Source organism: Lepidochelys olivacea, assembly GCF_965140295.1.
Source record: "Lepidochelys olivacea isolate rLepOli2 genome assembly, chromosome: 15".
In the NCBI taxonomy this organism is placed as follows: domain Eukaryota; kingdom Metazoa; phylum Chordata; order Testudines; family Cheloniidae; genus Lepidochelys; species Lepidochelys olivacea.
The window spans coordinates 18,304,139-18,324,589 of record NC_140425.1 but is presented as its reverse complement, the minus strand read 5'-3'; the positions used below and the strand labels follow the sequence as shown (position 1 = coordinate 18,324,589).

The 20,451-nt window shown below is 50.8% G+C and overlaps 1 protein-coding gene across 7 annotated transcripts in view; it reads right to left on the bottom strand.

Annotated features, from left to right (window-relative positions):
- Positions 1-5,618: 5,618 nt before the first annotated feature.
- The window catches only part of TBX1 (T-box transcription factor 1), a 29,048-nt gene continuing 14,215 nt past the window's right edge, over positions 5,619-20,451 (bottom strand). For 6 of the 7 annotated variants that reach the window (XM_084648678.1, XM_084648680.1, XM_084648681.1 and 3 more), the window contains 6 exons: positions 19,935-20,036; positions 16,959-17,130; positions 15,714-15,869; positions 12,715-12,782; positions 12,368-12,468; positions 5,619-8,065 (listed from right to left, as the gene is read on the bottom strand). In XM_084648678.1, the coding sequence (XP_084504804.1) occupies positions 7,644-8,065; positions 12,368-12,468; positions 12,715-12,782; positions 15,714-15,869; positions 16,959-17,130; positions 19,935-20,036 (1,021 nt within the window). In that variant the 3' untranslated portion in view covers positions 5,619-7,643. The remainder of the gene's footprint in view (positions 8,066-12,367; positions 12,469-12,714; positions 12,783-15,713; positions 15,870-16,958; positions 17,131-19,934; positions 20,037-20,451) is intronic. The other variant, XM_084648676.1, reaches the window with a different exon arrangement.

Sequence of the window (20,451 nt, the reverse complement as noted above, 5' to 3'; positions counted from 1 at the left end):
CACACGCACCCACACCCTGCACCTCTCACACGCACCCACACCCTGCACCTCTCACACACACTGTCTCTCTCTCTCACACACACACACACACCCTGCACCACTCACACACACTGTCTCTCTCTCTCTCTCACACACACACACACCCTGCACCTCTCACACGCACCCACACCCTGCACCTCTCTCACTCTCACACACCCTGCACCACTCTCACACACTGTCTCTCTCTCTCTCTCACACACACACCCTGCACCACTCACACACCCTGTCTCTCTCTCTCTCTCACACACACACCCTGCACCTCTCACACACACTGTCTCTCTCTCTCTCTCACACACACACACCCTGCACCTCTCACACGCACCCACACCCTGCACCTCTCTCACTCTCACACACCCTGCACCACTCTCACACACTGTCTCTCTCTCTCTCTCACACACACACCCTGCACCACTCACACACCCTGTCTCTCTCTCTCACACACACACACACCCTGCACCACTCACACACCCTGTCTCTCTCTCTCTCACACACACACCCTGCACCTCTCACACACACTGTCTCTCTCTCTCTCTCACACACACACACCCTGCACCTCTCACACGCACCCACACCCTGCACCACTCTCACACACACTGTCTCTCTCTCTCTCTCGCACCCCCACACACTATTTCTCTCTCTCTCGCTCGCACACACACACGCACCCTGCACCACTCACACGCACCCACACCCTGCACCTCTCACACGCACCCACACCCTGCACCTCTCACACACACTGTCTCTCTCTCTCTCACACACACACACACTATTTCTCTCTCGCTCACACACACACACACACACCCTGCATCTCTCTCACACAGACACACCCCCACCCCCGTCTCTCTCTCTCACACACCTGTCAGTCGCTCTCTCAGACCCTCACACCTGTCAGGCAGAGTGTCTGTCACACACACACTCCCGTCAGTCTGTCGCTCTCTCACCCCCCCCCCCCGTCACGCGGTCTGTCTGTGACGGTCTCTCTCCCCCACACACTCGGTCTGTCTGGTTCTCTCGCAGGCCCACACACCTGTCAAGCCGCGGGTGTGTCCGTCTGGCGCGCTCGCTCTCACACCCACACCCCAGGCAGTGTCTGTCTCTCTCCTACCCCCCGGGTCACCCTGTCTGGCTCACCCCCCCCCGGCCGCCCCTTCTCCCCCGCGCTCAGGTCTCTGGCAGCGCCCTCCCAGCCGGGGGTCTCCCGTCGGGGGGCTGGCAGGGTGGCCAGCAGAGCCCAACCGGGAGCCCCGACGGGCTCCTGCCGGAGGCCCGCCCCGCTCCGCTCAGCAGCGCTGGGGGCAGCCCCCCCCCCAGCCAGGCGGGGTGGCGAGGGGGCCAGGCTGCGGCGTGGCGTGCACCCCCCTCGCCGCCCGGCCCTGCGCCCCGCTCCCCGAGGGACGCCCCGGCCGGAGCCGCGAACACCTTGCTCAGGCCCCGCCGGCCAGGGAGGCTTGGCTGGGGGCGGGGGGAGGCGAGCCCCGCCTGGGGTCGGCTCAGGGCCTCAAGCCACCTTTCGCTGCCAGTGATCGCAGGGTGAGGGCAGGCGAGCCGCCCGGGCTCGCCCGCTGGAAAACAGCAGCATCCTCCCCATCCCAGTAAAAACTTTTCAGAAGTGGGTGCCTAAAGCCCTGAACGCCATATTTAGCCAGCGAGCTAGAGATCCTGGCTGTCCGAGCTGCTGAGCAGGCACCAAAAATCAATTCGTACCTCCCCACGGGTCAGCTCTCAGAGGGGGCCACTCCCATGCCCCAGCTGGCAGATTGAGGTGGTTGGGCCGCGTGTGCAGAGGCATGTTTCCCCGTCAGCGTTTAAATGCGGATGTACCTCAGGCATCCCCTTTTGGAACGGTCCCCGAGCTCTCTTAGGACTTTTGAAATCCATGAGAGTTTTGCCCTTGCCTTCGCTGACAGCAACATACAGCTGCATGAGTGACGGCCAGTTTGACAGCAAGTGGGTGTGTCTCTGCACTACAGTTTAATAATTGGAAAAAACAGCATGTGCCTTTGTAGTGTACATCCTGGTTAAACCAGATCGTGAACAGCTCGAAAGATCGCATGGCTAGCATGACTTTAAATGATTCCCTGGTGCTCCATACTAAAGCTTTGCTATGACATTTAAAAAGCTTATGAGGGCAATGCATAATATAAAATCATAGGGCTGGAAAGGATCTGGAGCGGTCAGCTAGTCTCGCCTCTCCCCCAGTGCTGAGAGAGGAACAAGTAGACCTAGCCCATCCCTGACAGGCGTTTGCCAAACCTGTTCTTAAAAACCTACAAAGACCTGATTCCACAACCTCCCATGACAGCCTAGTTCAGTACTTAACCGTCTCCCTTGCTGCAGATTAAACTGATTATTTAGTGTCTTACCTTAAGCGGACATGGAGAACAACTGATCTTGGACATCTTTATAACAGCCCTTAGCATGTTTGAAGCCCTTCCTCTGTCTTCTTTTCAGAAGACTAAATATGCCCAGTTTTTTTAACTTTTCCTTCCAGGTCGAGTTTTCTAAACTTTTTTTTATCATTTTTGTTGCTCTCCTCTGGACTCTCTCTAATTTGTCCACATCTTTCCTAAAGTGTGGTGTCTAGAAATGGCCACAGTGCTTCAGTTGAGGCCTCACCAGGGCCCAGTAGAGCAGGACTGTTACATTCGGCATCTTATATAAGACAGGCCTGTTAACAACCCACTAAAATGGTATCAGCTGTTTTCGCAACTGCATCACACTGTTGGCTCCTATTCAGTTTGTGGTCCACCATAACTCCCAGAGCCTTTTTAGCAGTACTATCACCAACCCAGTTGTTCTCACTTTTGTATTCATGTATTTGATTTCTCCTTCCTAACACCAGTACTTTGTACTTATCTTTATTAAACTTGATCTTGACACATTGGAGAATTGGTCAGAAAACAAGATGATCTTGAATTCTAAACCTGTCCTTCAAAGTGCTTGCAACGCCCCTCCCCCAGCTGTGGGGTTAGCTGCAAATTGTATAAGCATGCTCTCTCTCTCTCTCTCTCTTTCTCTCTCTCTCTCTCATTACCCATATCATTAATGAAAAATATTGAATAGTACCAGACCCAGGAAAAAACCCCTGTGGTGCCATTAGATAGGGCTTCGCATTTTGACAGTGATAACATTGATAACTATCTCTTTGCATATGTTTATTTCAACCAGATGTGCAGCCACATAATCATTTTATGAGACCACATTTCCCATGTAGAAAGGCTTCCATGCTCTCTGTGTGTAGCACAGGGGGTCTCTAATGACCGCTCCAGATAAGCCAATGTGCTCACTATATGTGTGTGTAGAGGGAGGGACAGCAGCTGATATGCTAGCTTTTAAAAGTACCTGTGGAGTTAGGGATGCAGTACCCTAAGACATCTCTTTCCCTCTAATTTATCTGTTGTGAAAGGCATGGCCAGTTCCTTTTATCACATCTGCACAGTTGTGTGACATAGGATGGACAGAGGGATTAGCCATTAATGAGGCACTACAAGTCATAAAGGCCCTAATTCAGCAAGATGTTTAAACATTGCCTACTTTATGGTGGGAAAGATAACTGTGACTTAGTCTAGTCACTTGAAATTTAGGAGTTGGGATCTCTGCTGGGAAATGTCTCGTGGTCGGGTGTAAGACCAGTACAGCACATGGCAAGCTCTATTCCATGGTTATCCATGTACATACTTAGCCTAATTAAATGTTGATTCAAATATTGTTTTGCTCTTTATGTAGAGAAGTCTGGGCCTAAGTTCTCAGCTTCCCTTATCAACAATACATTTAAACATGTGAAGTCAAATTGGATTAAACAAAGCATGGCCTTAAAGATTTTGCTGACGCTGGGCCTAAATCCAGGGGTGGGACAGCTGTAGAAATACCCTTTAAGGTTTATAATTCCAGCCATTCCTAAATCTGCATTGTCTCTGTCACCCTTTCAGATGCAGAATTACCTTAGTGGTCCTTGTTCTAAAAACGCTGAGGGGATAGTAGTTTAATGATCTAAATTTCATGCTCAGATATGCTTCCCAGAGTCAAAAGTTCAAACCCTAACAAGGGCTTCATTCTTCCAGAGGAGATAAATAGAATTCCATGCAGTTAAACGAATGGACTGTTTGTTCTGCATGGACATTATAGAAACCAAACACATTTTGTAGGATCAACCCTAGTGTCCTTACTCAGTTTCCTCTCAATCCCCTCCCCCATGCTATGACGTGCATTAGGGACAAGTTTGTTACCAGTCACTACCCCAGAACTGGCTGGGTTTCCCTGCTACAGTAAGAACATAAGAAGGGCCATATTATGTGACACCAATGGTCCATCTAGCCAAATATCCTGTCTTAAAAACAGTGGCCAGTGCCAGATGCTTCAGAGGGAGTGAACAGAATGGGGCAATTTATCAAATGATCATCAGTCCCAGCTTCTAGCAGTCAGAGATTTAGGGACAGCTGCAGCATAGTGTTGTGCCCCTCACCATCTTGGCTAATAGCCATTGATGGACTGAACCTCCAAGAACTTATCCCAGTTATACTTTTGGCCTTCACAACATCCCCTGACACTGAGATCCACAGGTTGGCTGTACGTTGTGTGAAGCAGTACTTCTTTACATTTGTTATAAACCTGCTGCCTATTAATTTCATTGGGTGACCCCAGTTTGTGTATTATGTGAAGGGGTAAACAACACTTCCCTATTCACTTTCTCCACACCATTCAAGATTTTATAGACCTCTATCATATCCCCCTTTAGTCATCTCTTTTCCAAGCCAAATTATCCCAGTCTTTTTAATCTCTCCTCACAGGAAAGCTACTCCATACCCCATATCATTTTTATTGCCCTTCTCTGTCCTTTTCCCAATTTTAATATTTTTTTTAGATGGGGCAACCAGAACTGCACACAGTAGTCAAAGTATGGGCATACCAGGGATTTATATAGTGCCATTATGATATTTTCTGTCTTATTATCTATCCCTTTCTTAATGGTTCCTGACATTGTTATCTTTTTTGACTGCTGCTGCACTATCCCCAATGACTCCAAGATCTCTCTGCTGAGTGGTAACAGCTTGTTTAGACCATAACATTTTGGATGTATAGTTGGGATTATGTTTTCCAATAGGCATTATGTTACACTTATCAACATTAAATTTAATCTGTCATTTTCTTGTGAGATCCCTCTGTAACTTCGCAATCTGCTTTAGACTTAACTATCATGAGTAGTTTTGTATTATCTGTAAACTTTTACCACCTCCCTGTTTACCCCTTTTTCCAGATCATGTCTGAATATGTTGAACAGCACTGGTCCCCCAGTATGTACGCATCTGGGGAAGAAAGGCGCCATCTGCATGCAAAGGAGTTATTGTTCTAGTGTTACTTGCAAATTAAAGCCTAATCCTGCAAATTGTTCCACACAGGTATTTCTCTGCAACCATGTGAAGCCTCACAAGGCACAAGGATCTGTTTGGTTATACAGAACAACTTATAAAATCAAGGCCTAACACTGCCTTTTTTTTTTCAAAGTGACCTCACTTTGTATGGGGAGAGATGTTTTGACTTCAGAACACACAAACTGATCAAACACCCACACACACACACAAAAAAAGAAGGAAAACCATTTATAAATGTCACTGTCCAATGTCTTTTCAATTGAACTGTAATAAGATTATCTACACATATCTATAAATATCTACAAGTATCTACACTGTTTGCAGATATGACTCTTTGGTTGTCTTGCCTTTTTCCTACACTGCAACTATTATGAAAACAAAATCAAAAACGTTTGTATAATCTCTGAAAGAAAAAATAAATATAACAACTTCATTTTAAACAAAAGCTTTGGCACTAATCAATGTCCAGGTAACAAATCATAGTGAAAACTCTGAAATAACAGCGACAAAGCAACAGGGCATGTCAGAGAGCAGTTTCCAGCTGGCTAATAATATGCACAAGTCTATTTCACATCAGCCTTTTTGAGAACAATTATTGTGTAGTCGGACACTAAAAATTTCACAATTCACTGCAAATGTCAAATAAAAACACATGGTTCTTGCACAGATCTTCACAATTGATCCAGATTTTTGTAATGGAAAAAGTTACAGAAAATATTCACATCTGCCTGTATCTCTTCTTGATAGAGCCTATTGCTGAAGATTGGATAGACATTACTATGTGATCTTAACATTTGCCACCTTCACAAGGTAAGGAATCCCCTTTCAAAAAGATACCAAGAGAACACTGTGGAATTTGCAATGCAGAGGCACAAATATGGATGAATCGGAGGACATAAAATATAACCCATCTCTTTCCACAGAATTCTGTGGAACAGGGGGGACAAGGACGGAGGCACCCACATGGTCAATTAGCTGTTAAATCCTTCTCTGAAATACAGGACTGGCCTGACAATTGGTGGAACACCAAGCAAAAACATAGTCTGGATATTCATAATGTGTAGCTGGAGACATATGCCAGAAGCTAAATTTTGGGATGTGGACCATCTCCACAGGAAAAGCAACCTGAGGGAAGACATAAAAGGTACTTTCCAGATGTAAGAAGGGGCATACAGCAAGCAGCCATTGCAAAATGGTCACTGTAAAACTGCAGCTCTGCCAGATTTAAAGGGCCAGCCCCTGAAAAGCATGCTGGGGGGAAAAATCCTCTAAAAGGCAAGGCTGCAGTGGAGAGTATTAAGAGACCAGGAAATCACCAGGCAAGGTAGAGTTGTAGGGCTGCCTTGGTGGTGTTCTCATCACCAGCAATCACGACCCCTCTGAGAATACAAAAATACGGCCCAAACTTTGTCTTTTTTTCCTGTATGCTTAATCCCGATTGTTGTGGGAAATAAAAATCTGTAGCACTGTTCTCGGCCTTGGGCTCCATTAGAGAAGCGCAGGGCCCCAAACTGTTGCTTGTGTATAAAGTTGCCCCCTACAACCTCATCAGTCATGAGGAGATGGGCACTGGGAAGGACCTAGCTGGGGGGGGGGGGGTCACCTGGCAACATCAAAACATGTCCTAACTTTAAGGCCTACCTCCACCGCTAGTCCCCTGGAAAATACAGGGGAGGAGGTTTAAAGCCAAGGGAGCCCCAGTCCTCCCCCTCAGTCAGTCACAACACTTAGGCGGCTCTCACTAGGAGGAGGAGGGGCAGGGGCTGCAGGGGCCCAGGGCCAGCCGCGCAGCACAGGACACCTCCTCCCCCGGTGTTAACACGATGCCCCCCCCCGGGCTGGCGCAGGAGGGCCAGGGCCGAGAGTCTACGGCTGGCTTCGCCACAGGCTCGCCGAGGGCGAGTCGCTGCCCCTTCCCCGGGGCGAGGCAGCCCGGCCGGCCCCCTCGCCGGGCTCTGGGCGGGCGCGCGGGCGGCTAGCGCCGGAGCGGGAAGCGCCCCCTATGGCTTGGTGGCTGGAGCCGGCCCTGCCCCTGCCTGGCTCCGGCCTGCGGCCCGGCCGCTCTGCCCGGCGAGCCAGGGGGCGGGTGGGCGGAGCGGCGCGGCGCGGCGCGGCGGCCCTGCCGGGCCGGGGCAGGGCGGGAAGCGGGAGTTCTCCTCTCGGGGCCGGGGCTCTCCGACGGCCAGGCGCGGGCGGGGGGAGGGGCGCACACCGGGCGGGGGCGGCGGGGCGCGGGGGTTACCGCGGCCCGTAGTCGTAGCTGGGCGGCGCGGCCGCCGAGGAGTACACGTTGGCCGCCGGCGGGCCCATGTGGTGGTGATGGTGGTGGTGGTGGTGGTAGCTGTGGCCCCGGAGGCTGGGTAAGGGGTAGGGGGCGGGCCGGCTCTTCGCCCCCAGGTAGTGGTCGTAGGCCGCCGCCGGGTATTTGTAGGGGTGGTGGTGCAGGGGCTCCGAGGCGGGGGGCTCCAGCCGCAGTTCGTGGTGCGGGGGGCTGGGCCGGCTCCCCGGCGTGCTGCTGAGCTGGACCAGGCCCCCCGCGCCGGGGACGGGCAGGGCCGGGCTCAGCACCCGCGACATGAGCTGCTGGTGCGCGGGGTCGGCGTGGAGAGGGGTCCCGCTGGCCGCTTCCCGCTCGTAGTCCCGTCGGCTCTCCGCAGCGTCTGCAACACAGCCCGGGACACGGAACGGGCAGAGCAGCCGGTTACCGCCTGGCCAGGGCCCCGAGCGCCCCCCCAGCACCGAGCCAGGGCCCCGAGCGCTCCCCCCAGCCACTGACCCCCCCAGCACCGAGCCAGGGCCCCGAGCGCCCCCCCAGCACCGAGCCAGGGCCCCGAGCGCCCCCCCCAGCCACTGACCCCCCTAGCACCGAGCCAGGGCCCCGAGCGCTCCCCCCAGCCACTGACCCGCCCAGCACCGAGCCAGGGCCCCGAGCGCCCCCCCAGCCACTGACCCCCCCCCAGCACCGAGCCAGGGCCCCGAGCGCTCCCCCCAGCCACTGACCCCCCCCAGCACCGAGCCAGGGCCCCGAGCGCTCCCCCCAGCCACTGACCCCCCCAGCACCGAGCCAGGGCCCCGAGCGCTCCCCCCAGCCACTGACCCCCCCCCAGCACCGAGCCAGGGCCCCGAGCGCTCCCCCCAGCCACTGACCCCCCCAGCACCGAGCCAGGGCCCCGAGCGCCCCCCCCAGCCACTGACCCCCCCAGCACCGAGCCAGGGCCCCGAGCGCCCCCCCCCAGCCACTGACCCCCCCCCAGCACCGAGCCAGGGCCCCGAGCGCCCCCGCCCAGCACCGAGCCAGGGCCCCGAGCGCCGCCCCCCAGCCACTGACCCCCCCCAGCACCGAGCCAGGGCCCCGAGCGCCCCCGCCCAGCACCGAGCCAGGGCCCCGAGCGCTCCCCCCAGCCACTGACCCCCCAGCACCGAGCCAGGGCCCCGAGCGCCCCCCACCAGCCACTGACCCCCCTAGCACCGAGCCAGGGCCCCGAGCGCTCCCCCCAGCCACTGACCCCCCCAGCACCGAGCCAGGGCCCCGAGCGCTCCCCCCAGCCACTGACCCCCCCAGCACCGAGCCAGGGCCCCGAGCGCCCCCCCAGCACCGAGCCAGGGCCCCGAGCGCTCCCCCCAGCCACTGACCCCCCCAGCACCGAGCCAGGGCCCCGAGCGCCCCCCCAGCACCGAGCCAGGGCCCCGAGCGCCCCCCCCAGCCACTGACCCCCCTAGCACCGAGCCAGGGCCCCGAGCGCTCCCCCCAGCCACTGACCCGCCCAGCACCGAGCCAGGGCCCCGAGCGCCCCCCCAGCCACTGACCCCCCCCCAGCACCGAGCCAGGGCCCCGAGCGCTCCCCCCAGCCACTGACCCCCCCCAGCACCGAGCCAGGGCCCCGAGCGCTCCCCCCAGCCACTGACCCCCCCAGCACCGAGCCAGGGCCCCGAGCGCTCCCCCCAGCCACTGACCCCCCCCCAGCACCGAGCCAGGGCCCCGAGCGCTCCCCCCAGCCACTGACCCCCCCAGCACCGAGCCAGGGCCCCGAGCGCCCCCCCCAGCCACTGACCCCCCCAGCACCGAGCCAGGGCCCCGAGCGCCCCCCCCCAGCCACTGACCCCCCCCCAGCACCGAGCCAGGGCCCCGAGCGCCCCCGCCCAGCACCGAGCCAGGGCCCCGAGCGCCGCCCCCCAGCCACTGACCCCCCCCAGCACCGAGCCAGGGCCCCGAGCGCCCCCGCCCAGCACCGAGCCAGGGCCCCGAGCGCTCCCCCCAGCCACTGACCCCCCAGCACCGAGCCAGGGCCCCGAGCGCCCCCCACCAGCCACTGACCCCCCTAGCACCGAGCCAGGGCCCCGAGCGCTCCCCCCAGCCACTGACCCCCCCAGCACCGAGCCAGGGCCCCGAGCGCTCCCCCCAGCCACTGACCCCCCCAGCACCGAGCCAGGGCCCCGAGCGCTCCCCCCAGCCACTGACCCCCCAGCACCGAGCCAGGGCCCCGAGCGCCCCCCACCAGCCACTGACCCCCCTAGCACCGAGCCAGGGCCCCGAGCGCCCCCCACCAGCCACTGACCCCCCTAGCACCGAGCCAGGGCCCCGAGCGCCCCCCACCAGCCACTCACCCCCCTAGCACCGAACCAGGGCCCCGAGCGCCCCTCCAGCTACTGACCCCCCCAGCACCGAGCCAGGGTCCCGAGTGCCCTCTCCAGCTCCGAGCCAGGGCCCTTCCCCCAGCGCCCTCCCTGCGATGTGCCCCAGCCACTGACTCGCCACCCTCCTTGAGAGCCACTGAGCCCCCATCACCAAGCCAGCCCCCCCGCAGCGCCCTCCCTGAGATGCGCCCCCCCCCCAGCCACTGACACACCCACCGCCCTCTCTGAGAGCCACTGACCACTCCCCCCATCACCCAGCCAGTGCCTCCGGAAAGTGGGGGAAAGGGAGTCCCAAAGACGTTGACCCCATTACCTAGCTACAGATCCCAGCACCCTCCCTGCGCCTCCCGCTGGCGTCAGTGTCACGACACCTAGCCACAGACCCCAGCGCCCTCTCAGCTTTAAGGAGAATCCCCTAGACACTGATCCCCCCACCACCACCACAACACCTAGCCACAGACCCCAGCGCCGTCCCTGAGCCTTGGGGAGAGTCCCCTAGACAGTCAGCTCCTACTTCTCCTGGAGGTGTTCTCATGCACTGGACCCAACTTTACCCAATACATTTCAAGCACACAGGTAGTTGCGGATTCAGTTACCCTTAAAAACGGGAGGGTGGAGGGCTGCTCTTAAATTCTCACCCACAAATCCTAGGGAGAATGCACATACCGCATGGAAACACCCATTGCAAAAACTGCTCGTTGTAAGCATGAGAAACTTTTAAAACTGCTTTAAAATTAATCCCAGAATGAAAAGAGTCTCCCTTGGAATGAGTGGGAAGCAGAGCAGATCTGAATCCATGAGTGTCACAGACTTTCAGGGAGTTCAACAGATGCACAGATTATGCTGAAGATGGGGGGCACAGGATGGGAAGTTATTATTTCATGTCCCTGTAAAAATATAGAGCCAAACTATTCTGCAGCAACAGTCCAGACCTCAGCAGTTACAACTGATTGAAGTGCAGCATTGTAAGACTTCCATAGCATTTTCTTCCCAGAGAGGGGTCACATGCTGTCACCCTAACTCATGTTTAAAGTATATTTGTCTGTGAGTAGTTGCATTGAAATCAGTGCGGGGGGGGGAGCACAATCTGGTCTGATGAGTGTATTTTTTGTCCTGGAACTTTTAGTCTGCACCAGCCCCAACAATCACAAACAGGGGAGCTTAGAAAAACCTCCCTCTACCCGTGTGAACTTTTCCATTTAACGCCACCACTTTAAAAAAGGAAAGCCTTCAATTCGTTTCACTGCAAAGACTTTATGTTAAAAAAAATCCTAAAGGAGGGGGAAGAGGGGAAAATCCAGGGGAATAAAAAGCAATGATTTTTAAATGAAGTGTTTAAACATTGTGTTCAACAGAAATCTGTGCTCCTGGGACAATACATTCTGACTGTGATAAATAGAGCTGAATTGACTGACAAGTTTGTACACGCTTGAAATTTTTGCAATTGTGTAACACTAAACAAATACAGACTTTTCTTTATTTTAATAGGCCTGGAGTGTGCTGGGAGAAAGGCCCCTGGTTGTCTTTGCAGTTGTTTACTCTGTGTAATGGAAAAAAAAAAATCAATGAAAAGTTCCCAGTGTGTATGCTTAAACCATGCACTAGGTTAAATTCAGCTCCTGAATATTATGGGATCTACATTGAAAACATAACCAACTTGCTTTTTCAAAAGGGCAATGCATGCAAAGCATCTTTAGGATATATGTGATTGTGGGTATGTCTCCATCTGTAAACTAAACATTTTGTCAAAATGCCTGACTGAAGGAAACTCAGAATTAGAAGCATATTAGGAAGGAGGGTGAATTTTAAATTGGAGGGAAAGACCAGTGTCAAGTAGTGTAGATAGCACACTCAGAAACTACAGTGGTGGGTGTTTTAGAAATAATTTAAAAGATTAGATTAGGCCCAGAATATATGTTTTATTTAAAAAGAAAAAAGTTAAGATTTTTTGGGGGGAAATATAATCCCCGTTATCAACAGAACTGTTTCAAGTTTTTTATATGTCAAAATAATTTGGATTTAAGCATCCCTTTTCTGCCTTGTGTCAGTGCATGAAAACCGAAATTGAAGCTGACTGTAAATATAAAAAAAATGAAATTAACTTGTGCAGTTTTACAGCCCTTACTGGTGGAAGTAAAAACAACAAAAAACAACCAAACAATACCCCCAACCCCTCCCCCCACCATAAATGGCAAAAGGTAAATGAAATTTTTCAGCCTCTTGATTTTGATTATTAATAATACCAATAAGACACTATACAGGATATTTATATGTCCTTTATGTCAACTGACAGTGTGTGTAAGTCTGTGAAGATGCAGGAAGCTCACCTTTCTCAGTCCCATTCTGATGTGCAGGGGAAGACACTGGATTCCTGGACCTGGCAAAAGCACTCATCAGAGGAAGGGCCCCTGGTCTGTGATTCCTGGGCCTAGAACAGGAAGAAAAGAGTAGCATAGCACTGTAATTGTTTCAGTCTAAAGGCCACTGCCGACACATTAGGGAATTCTATTGCTCTGACTAACATGGCCCTATTAATAACTCCAGTATGCAACTAGGACCTGATCCCACCCCACTGAAGTCAATGGGACTACTCAGGTGCTTGTAGCTAAGCAGATGCTTAAATTCTTTGCAGAATGGGGGCCTTAATATGGTTAGTAAAGGACAGCAGACTTACCAGTCTTCTGGATCACAGTCTCTGAATCCTTTAGCGAAGGGGTTGCTGGCAATCTTGAGTTGTGTGATCTGAAAAGGGGGGGAAGGGGGAAAGGACTTTGAGTGGCACTTGCAGATATTTCTGATTAGAGAGTGCCCTACCCCTTTAAACTGGCTTCTGGGACAAATCAACCAAGTTTCACCCAGTCTGATGGAGGGGGCCCAAGTAGTAGCAGTCCTGGTTCCTCTTGGAAAATTATAGGCACCAGCAGGTTTGAGAGCTCTCTTTGCTTTGCAATAGGGACATGTGGTTTCCCTCTGCTCGAAAATGCAGAATTGTATGCTATCTAATACGAGTTCAAGGCGAAGGGAGAGGCAGCCCGAGACTGCTGCTAAAGCTGTGTAAATGCACTTGTAAGAAAATGCCACATTATATGGGTCACCACCAGAGCAGCTAAGACAAATCACTGGATAAATCATACTTATGTATTTATTTAATTCGCCAGGGAGAAGGCAGGACATTTTCTATATTTAAGCAAATCCACGGATAAAGTATGTGATTGTGAGTTTCCGGAATGGGTTGAAAAACAAACTTTAAGCCCCTCAGTGACAGTTCCAGCCTTAGAGGTCAAACTGATAGAAAGCAGGAGAGAAAGAGCAGCTGTCCTGAGCCATCAGGCAAATGCCAACTTGGGAGGGATGGGGGAGCCCCTTAAAGGCGCAGCACCCAGCTCTCAGCCCAGACGTCTTTGAATATGTGGGGTTTGGATGTTGTCCAAATAATAATTGTGGCATGTTTTTTATCCGTGTAAATTTGTTTATTTTAAAAGCTTGAAACAATTACAAAGGGTGGGAGCTACACCTTTTGCTTCCTGGGAATAGGCACAATTAACTGTGCTAATAAAAATATACAAATAATCAAATAATAGATAACAAAATAGGCGTTTTAACCTTCCTACAAGACCCCAAAGCTACAAAGGGAACAAGGAATCTGGCATTCATTCAGCTCTCCGACTTGGATAATAATATTTTACCTTGCACTATTGGAAAAGATCCTTAATTTGAAACTCTAATTATAGACACGATTTGTTCCTCGGTTTATACTACATTAATGTTATTTTTAAAAGCGACTGGATTTAATGCTACCCAAAATACGTTCTATTATTTGTGTGTTCCTAACGAACAGACCCAGGGTGGCAAAGGCAGATAAGTAAAATAGCATATTTGTCCAAACAAATTTTGAGTGACATTTCGCAGCGTGAAGACTGTAGTTTCCCAACTAGCCCGGGTCTCGGGTTTACATAGGTAATGATGTCCCTCTGGGTTTGAGGAAGTTTTCTATGGAGTTAAAATTGCAAATCTGGAGCTCACGCAGCTTCCTCGGAGTGCAACAATGTAGCTTTGGAGCAGGGCTCCCTGAGCTATCAGATTCCATGAAAAGTCAAGGAATGGCTTTAGCAGATGGATAGGAGGACATCTCCCTAGACACCTTCCACAACTCGAATGGAGACTCAGAGACTGACACTTAAAAACCCCAGTTCAGCTCAGCCGTCCCATGCCCCAGACCTCGAGGAATCTTCAGCTCGACAGAAAAGGACAGCAGATTGTTTCGGGGGGTGGGGGGGAGTCAGTAAACGCTGTTAAGCTGATGGACAGTGGCTCGCTTACCCATAAAAGCTAACCGAGGCCAGTTCCAAAGTCCAGTGAAATTGACTACAGCGGGCTTTGGATCAAGCCCTAAATGGTTTGCAGTTCAGAGATTTGGTTTATGATTTGGTCTCCTTTCTCTCTTAGGTAATTTAGGATCTTCTCTGAAAGGAGGAGGAGATCTCTAGTTCAGGCTTTGGGGCGACTATAAAATAATTTAGTACCATAGCTTGTTGTACACATGAGAAAATTAATGCTTAAGATGGAAAGTGTGTTTCTAATGCAAACAGCAATTTCGCTTCCCTACAATTATAAATCACCCAGATGACTGTTTAAATAATAAAACTGTATATTTAAAAGGTTATATATTATCATTCCAGACTAACTTGTGTTTTAGCCTGACATTTCAAATATTAAATTGGTTTTGGATCCAATGATCAACCTAAAGCAATGGAATGATGTCTGTGTTCTCTTTGTTATAATCACATCTTTGTTATTAATGTTCGATTTGGTTTCCCAGTGAATGCTTAGTCATTTCTACTGGATCACACATACCTATTTCCCCCTCTTCCCCTTAACTAAGTCTATAGCATAGTATTGTATTTACTAAGAAGATTTTCCCTCAAACTCTCCTTATGCTTTATTATAGGCGGTAATATGAGATCTACAACAATTCTCTGGAGACTATAACAAGGGGTAGCCCTCTAGCAATCCCTGTTTCAGTCAGTGCCTGTGACCCCAAAGGGCTCTTGCTTCACACTTAATGAATATACCTTTTTCTTACAGAGTCCGAAATGCACATTTGAAATGCTGCTTTTGGGGCGGGGGGGGTAGAGTGTGTGTGTTCCTTTTTAACAAGCTGTAATTATTCTAATCGAGATAGACAGCAAAACAAACAAGCAAAACAAACAAACAACTCAATATGACTCTTCAAGTGCGTGTTTTAATCAAGGTGATGAAAAAAGTGCTTAAACCGAGAGCGGCTGGCAGCTCTCTGCTTGGAAATTGAATCTGAGTTTTGCAGATCTGGCATAATTCATTTTTGTTTAACAACTTTTTTCTTTTTTTGCATTGAGTTGCTTGAAAACCTTATTTAGAAAGCCACACGGTTTGTGTGTAATTAAAGAGAGTGTTGAAAGGTGATTGCATTTACCCCGTTCCAAGAAGCTAAAAACCCACTGTATTTATTTGTATACCAACAAAGTTTCCATTGGCCGGGTATTACCTTTTAAGCATTGACTGCTCTGAATTAATATCCACCCCCCCCCAGCACCACCCACCGCCCCTTCCCGGATCTCCATCCGTCAAGGGGAAGGTTTTGATAAATGAAGTATCGGAGGGTTTGTGTCTCAGTAATGAACTCCAGATCCTCACCCTGTGATTCTGATAGGCGGTCACGGCGGTGAAGCGGGTCTCCTCGAAGACAAACGTTTTAAAGTTCTCCTCTGCATACTTCTCGCTGTCTTTCCTGGGGTCCACGTAGACCACATGAAAACGAGGCTGGTATCTGTGCATGGAGTTCAAAATGATCTGAATGATAAAACGAGCAAGGAGATCATAATTGATTCATTCTACACCAGGCAGAGCGTTGAGAGGAGAGCACCGCGCATCCCCCGCCCCGTCCCCCCGCCGCACAGTGTCAGGCTGGCAGCTTGGAAATGGGCTCCTTCGGGGGGAAAGGGCTGGGGGGGGGGGGGATTCAGAGAAACAACAGGATTGCAGCTCCTCTGAGGCTACGGCGGTGCATAGTATTAATTAGGGTTAATGAAGGATTGAGTCTTGTAGGAGGCTATGCCGTGAAACGCTCCGCACGTTGCTCTGCGCTGCGACTGAGGTCCGATTTGAAACGCTGGGCACAAGCACTGCTAAAAAACACTACGGGGTGTGTGTGTGTGTCCCCAATCTGAGCAGGATTCCCCAGCGAGCCTGCGCCCTTTAAAGAGGTGATCTCACTGGGGACCGGACAGTTCCGCAGGGAATAGGGAGGAGAGCGGCTACAAGCCCTTCGGATCCACTATTAAATATTAAAAAAAGGAGGGCGGGTGGGGGCATGTACCGGAGCTACCGGGGAGCACTGAACTGAATGGAAATAGGCGGAAAAATCTTGGGGCATACCCATTATATGGAACAGGAATGGGCGGGTCAAATGGCTATCAAAAGAGAACAGCGTTTAGTTAACTCCGGGCTCCAGCATGTTTTCCTTAAACACTCATTATTCCCAATGCAGTCCGTTCCCATCAAGCCAGTGGAAGGGGTGGGGATGCAAGGAATGGGGGAATCGGGCCTGAGGGAAAAGTTCAAAGTTATAACGTAAAGGGTCCTATGCCTCCTCCCTATGGGCCCGATCCAACCCCTGGAGTCAGCATTGGGCCTGGCCCAACGCTCACAGCAAATATGAAATTTGGGGTGTTTCCAATCACAATGAGCAGCTATTGAAAGGACCCGATCCACCACTGCCAGAGTCTTTCTAGGCATTTTGACCCCAGGCCTTATACTTGGTAAGTGGTGCCCAGGGGTTTCTTTTTGTGTGCGTCAAGAAAAATTCACGTGCTGGAGATTTCACGTGCCATTCTCCTCCCCTTTCAGTGCCCCCAGTTGGTTCCCCTCTCTAACACTTACGTGCCCATTGTCATCCAATAAATTATTGGTCAGTTTCAGTTTATCGAAGGATACTATTTGTTTCATCCACTGGGCCCCTTTAGCAGGAGAGTCGGGGTGATAATGAACTCTCCCGGGGGTAGCAGGGTCAGCTTTGCCGGCCACCAGCCAGGAGGAGCTGTGGAAGGCGTATCTGCAAAGGAGAGGCAAAGTGCAGTCAGTGGCTGCTCCTGATCCAGTTGGTTAAACACGTGCCCGGTAATCCAGAGTTTAATCTGAGTTCTGCTCTGGACAAGAGAGGAGGCCATCGCGGGCCAAGTCCCTACGTAGAATTGCAGGGGTCTCTCAAGTCTTTCCCCATCCACACCATGGGGATGAGAACACACGAGGGCTGATCCTGCCCTTATCCAAGTCACTGGTAAAATTCCACCGACTTCAGTGGTGCAGGATCGGGTCTAATTAGCTAAGGCCAGATGCTAACACTCTTACCCAGTGAGCAGTCCCATTCAGCTCAACGGAGCCTGAGTAACCATAGCAGAATTTAGACTCTAGTATTTGAGTTAAGTATTATTTTTGTCGGTGGGTTCCCTATAAAAACCTCTGGGCTGCTCTGGGACCGGAAAGTGCAGTTTTTACACAGTTCAATCGAGCTGTAAAGCTAGCCTGCCGAACAGAAGGAGAGCGCTTCCCCACTAATGAAGGTAGCCTCTCGTTTCTAGAAAGCCAGTGGGAAAACGCCAGACTTGTTGACAAACAAAATGTTTTCCTTGGCTCTCTGGGGGAATTCGCAAAAAGGGAAAATCTGCTCGACTGGGGACATTTATAGCTACCTGCACATATTTGGGATGGAAGCCAGAAATGCTACCGAATAAATACAATTTAAAAAGTGAAAGGAAACCCTTTACACAGTAATGTTCTGGCTTTAAGGTAAAAATGGACATTTATGTGCAGTTTAAGAGCGGATCCAGAGTTTAGCAGTCTTGCTACAGTCTTTCAAAGTCCATATTCAACAATAACATTAAAAACAGTGAGACGAATCTTCTATGCACGCGTTGACTTTAAAAGCCAGTGTACGCACGGGGGCGGGAGGGGGGTGTGTGGAGAATTATACACCATTGGAGTTGAGCAGAAACATTACTTTTTTTTAAAAAAAAGATATTCTCAATTGGATGTTATATATCCCATTTCCCCTGACAAGCAAACGTTTCTGTAACGCCCTCAGAATTTGATATCTGTCTAAATATTTATATATTCGACGCTGAGATTCATATGCACACTGGCTTTTAGGCGTCCTGATCTGAAGAGAAATGGATAATGAGCCTTTCACTGTCTTCAAATTAAAGGTGTTACCAATCAAACCGCATCATCGATTTGTGAGCCGCCGATTTCCTAGGTCGCCTTCCTATGTTCTCAGTGAAAACAGAGAAAGAATTTGGAGAAATATGCAGTTGGCTTTGTTGGTGATTTTCCAACGTGGCCTCAGGCTAGGACAATACAAGCACTTTTCAGTGAAACACAAAGAAAACTAGTCTCGGAGGTTAACGCACACACAGAGCAAGGCCCATTCCCTTGCTGTACACAGTCACCCCCCAAAAGCAAAAGCCTGTTGGGTTCTTTTATATGAGGCGAAAAATGAAATTTGATTCTTAAAAAGAGGTCCCTCCCGCGTGGAATCTACAGGAACATTTATAAATAGCGAATTCTACAAACACTTTTCCTCCTAAAAACTCGGGTCTATAGTTATTGGGCTGAGAAAGCCATTTTACAGTCAGCAATTAGCCTGATTTAGGAGATCGAAATTTCTCCCTGCAGATGCAGTTTATGAACATAATTTTAATGTTTTTTTTAATATGAGAATTTGGGGTGGGTTTTTTTTGCCAGACATAAGTAAAAGTCTCATAATCATGGATTAAAGGGATTTTTTTTAACCCAGTAATGTCTGTGTTTTGACTGTGCGGGTACCTGTGGAATATCCTCTTCGGATAAGGGAATATTTTACTTTAAAACTTCGGGCCAAATTCTGCTCTCAGTTACACCGACGTACATTCGCAATCACTCCTAAACTCACCGGGGTGATATGGGATTTACACCGAATCAGGCTGGCTGCTCCCAAAGCTAACTACAAAAAGGGGTGGCCCCTTTTTTATTACAGCCCAGATACTGTATTTTAAAACAGAACCCCGCACCACGTGTGGCATTTGGAGAAATCCTTCCTTGCACTGAGGAAGCCACGACGGATTCAAAACAACAAATCAAGCGTTTCGATTCCAGAGCTAGTCCACTAGACTTTTAACTTCAGCCCCGATTTAAAGCACATCCAGATTCAAACTAAATAACGGGCCCCCGATAGAGAAGAACGCTTCCATCATTCTCGTCCTGGGGCTTAGTAGGTGATGTCACAGAACCCGGAGATTTGAAAGACAGGTCAAAAGGGGAGTTGGAGGGCAGGGGAATGGCCTGAATCCATTGCTGGACAAGGAGATCTACATTTAATTGCAGACTCCAACCTAGATCCAATCTATTTTTTTAAATAAATATTAAACCTTGTGTGTGTGAGAGAGAATGACTCCCAGGCTGTTGTGCATGATCTCCAAGCATCCTTGTAGCTGTAACCAAGCCTAATTTATGATCTGTATGAAATATTAGGAGAAATTTTAAACCCCCAGTTCAAATACGTTGCAATTAGAAAAATTCTCTCCCTCAGCATCTTGCGCGGAGTAGACAGTCACTGGGGTGCGTTTCACACCGGAGAGCTGCTGGCTTTAAGAATAAGGCTGGGAGAGGAGGGGGAATCGTGTTAGCGCTTCTGTTCTCCCTCCCTTTGCCATTCAAAGGCAGGGATGAGCCTGATCCAAAGCCCACTGAAGTCAGTGGAAAGCCTCCGACTTGCTGCTTTGGGCACTGAATCAGGGAAATACCATTCCAGTGTGTCTCTTTCCCTCGGCGCCCCATCGCAGTCCCGGCTAAAGGACTCAAGGAAAAGCTTATTCTACTTGCCGATATCTTTTGTCGTCCACGGGTACAAAATCCATTAACAACATGTAATCAGCCATGGGGTCCATTCCAAATATCTTCACCTGGAAGGTGGGGAACATGCGCCTGCGGCAGAAGAGAAAAACCACAAGGCGTGTGTCAGAATAACCACCAGCTCCTCGCCTGCCGGAACCGGGGACTCGCGTCTGGTGACATTGCACCCCCTTCCATCTGCGCGGGGACAGTGTCCCTCTTTCAGATCAAACCCCTTCCTTCTTTCTGGCTGTAGCTCGATGGCCCATAGCACAGAATAGGTGAGGAACGAGGGTGATTTAGAAACAATATATTCACCCCTGGACCTGGGAGAGCTGGAGGACTTTACAGATCAAAGGTTTATAATATTGTGGGCTAGAATCAGATGGTGGGGACGCTGAAAAGGCAACAGGTAATTGGAGGAGGGGGTTCCCATCTCCCAGCCATGGGAGAGACATAGGGCCCGATCCTGATCGCCTCCCCCCAACAGACCCACCAAGACCAGCCC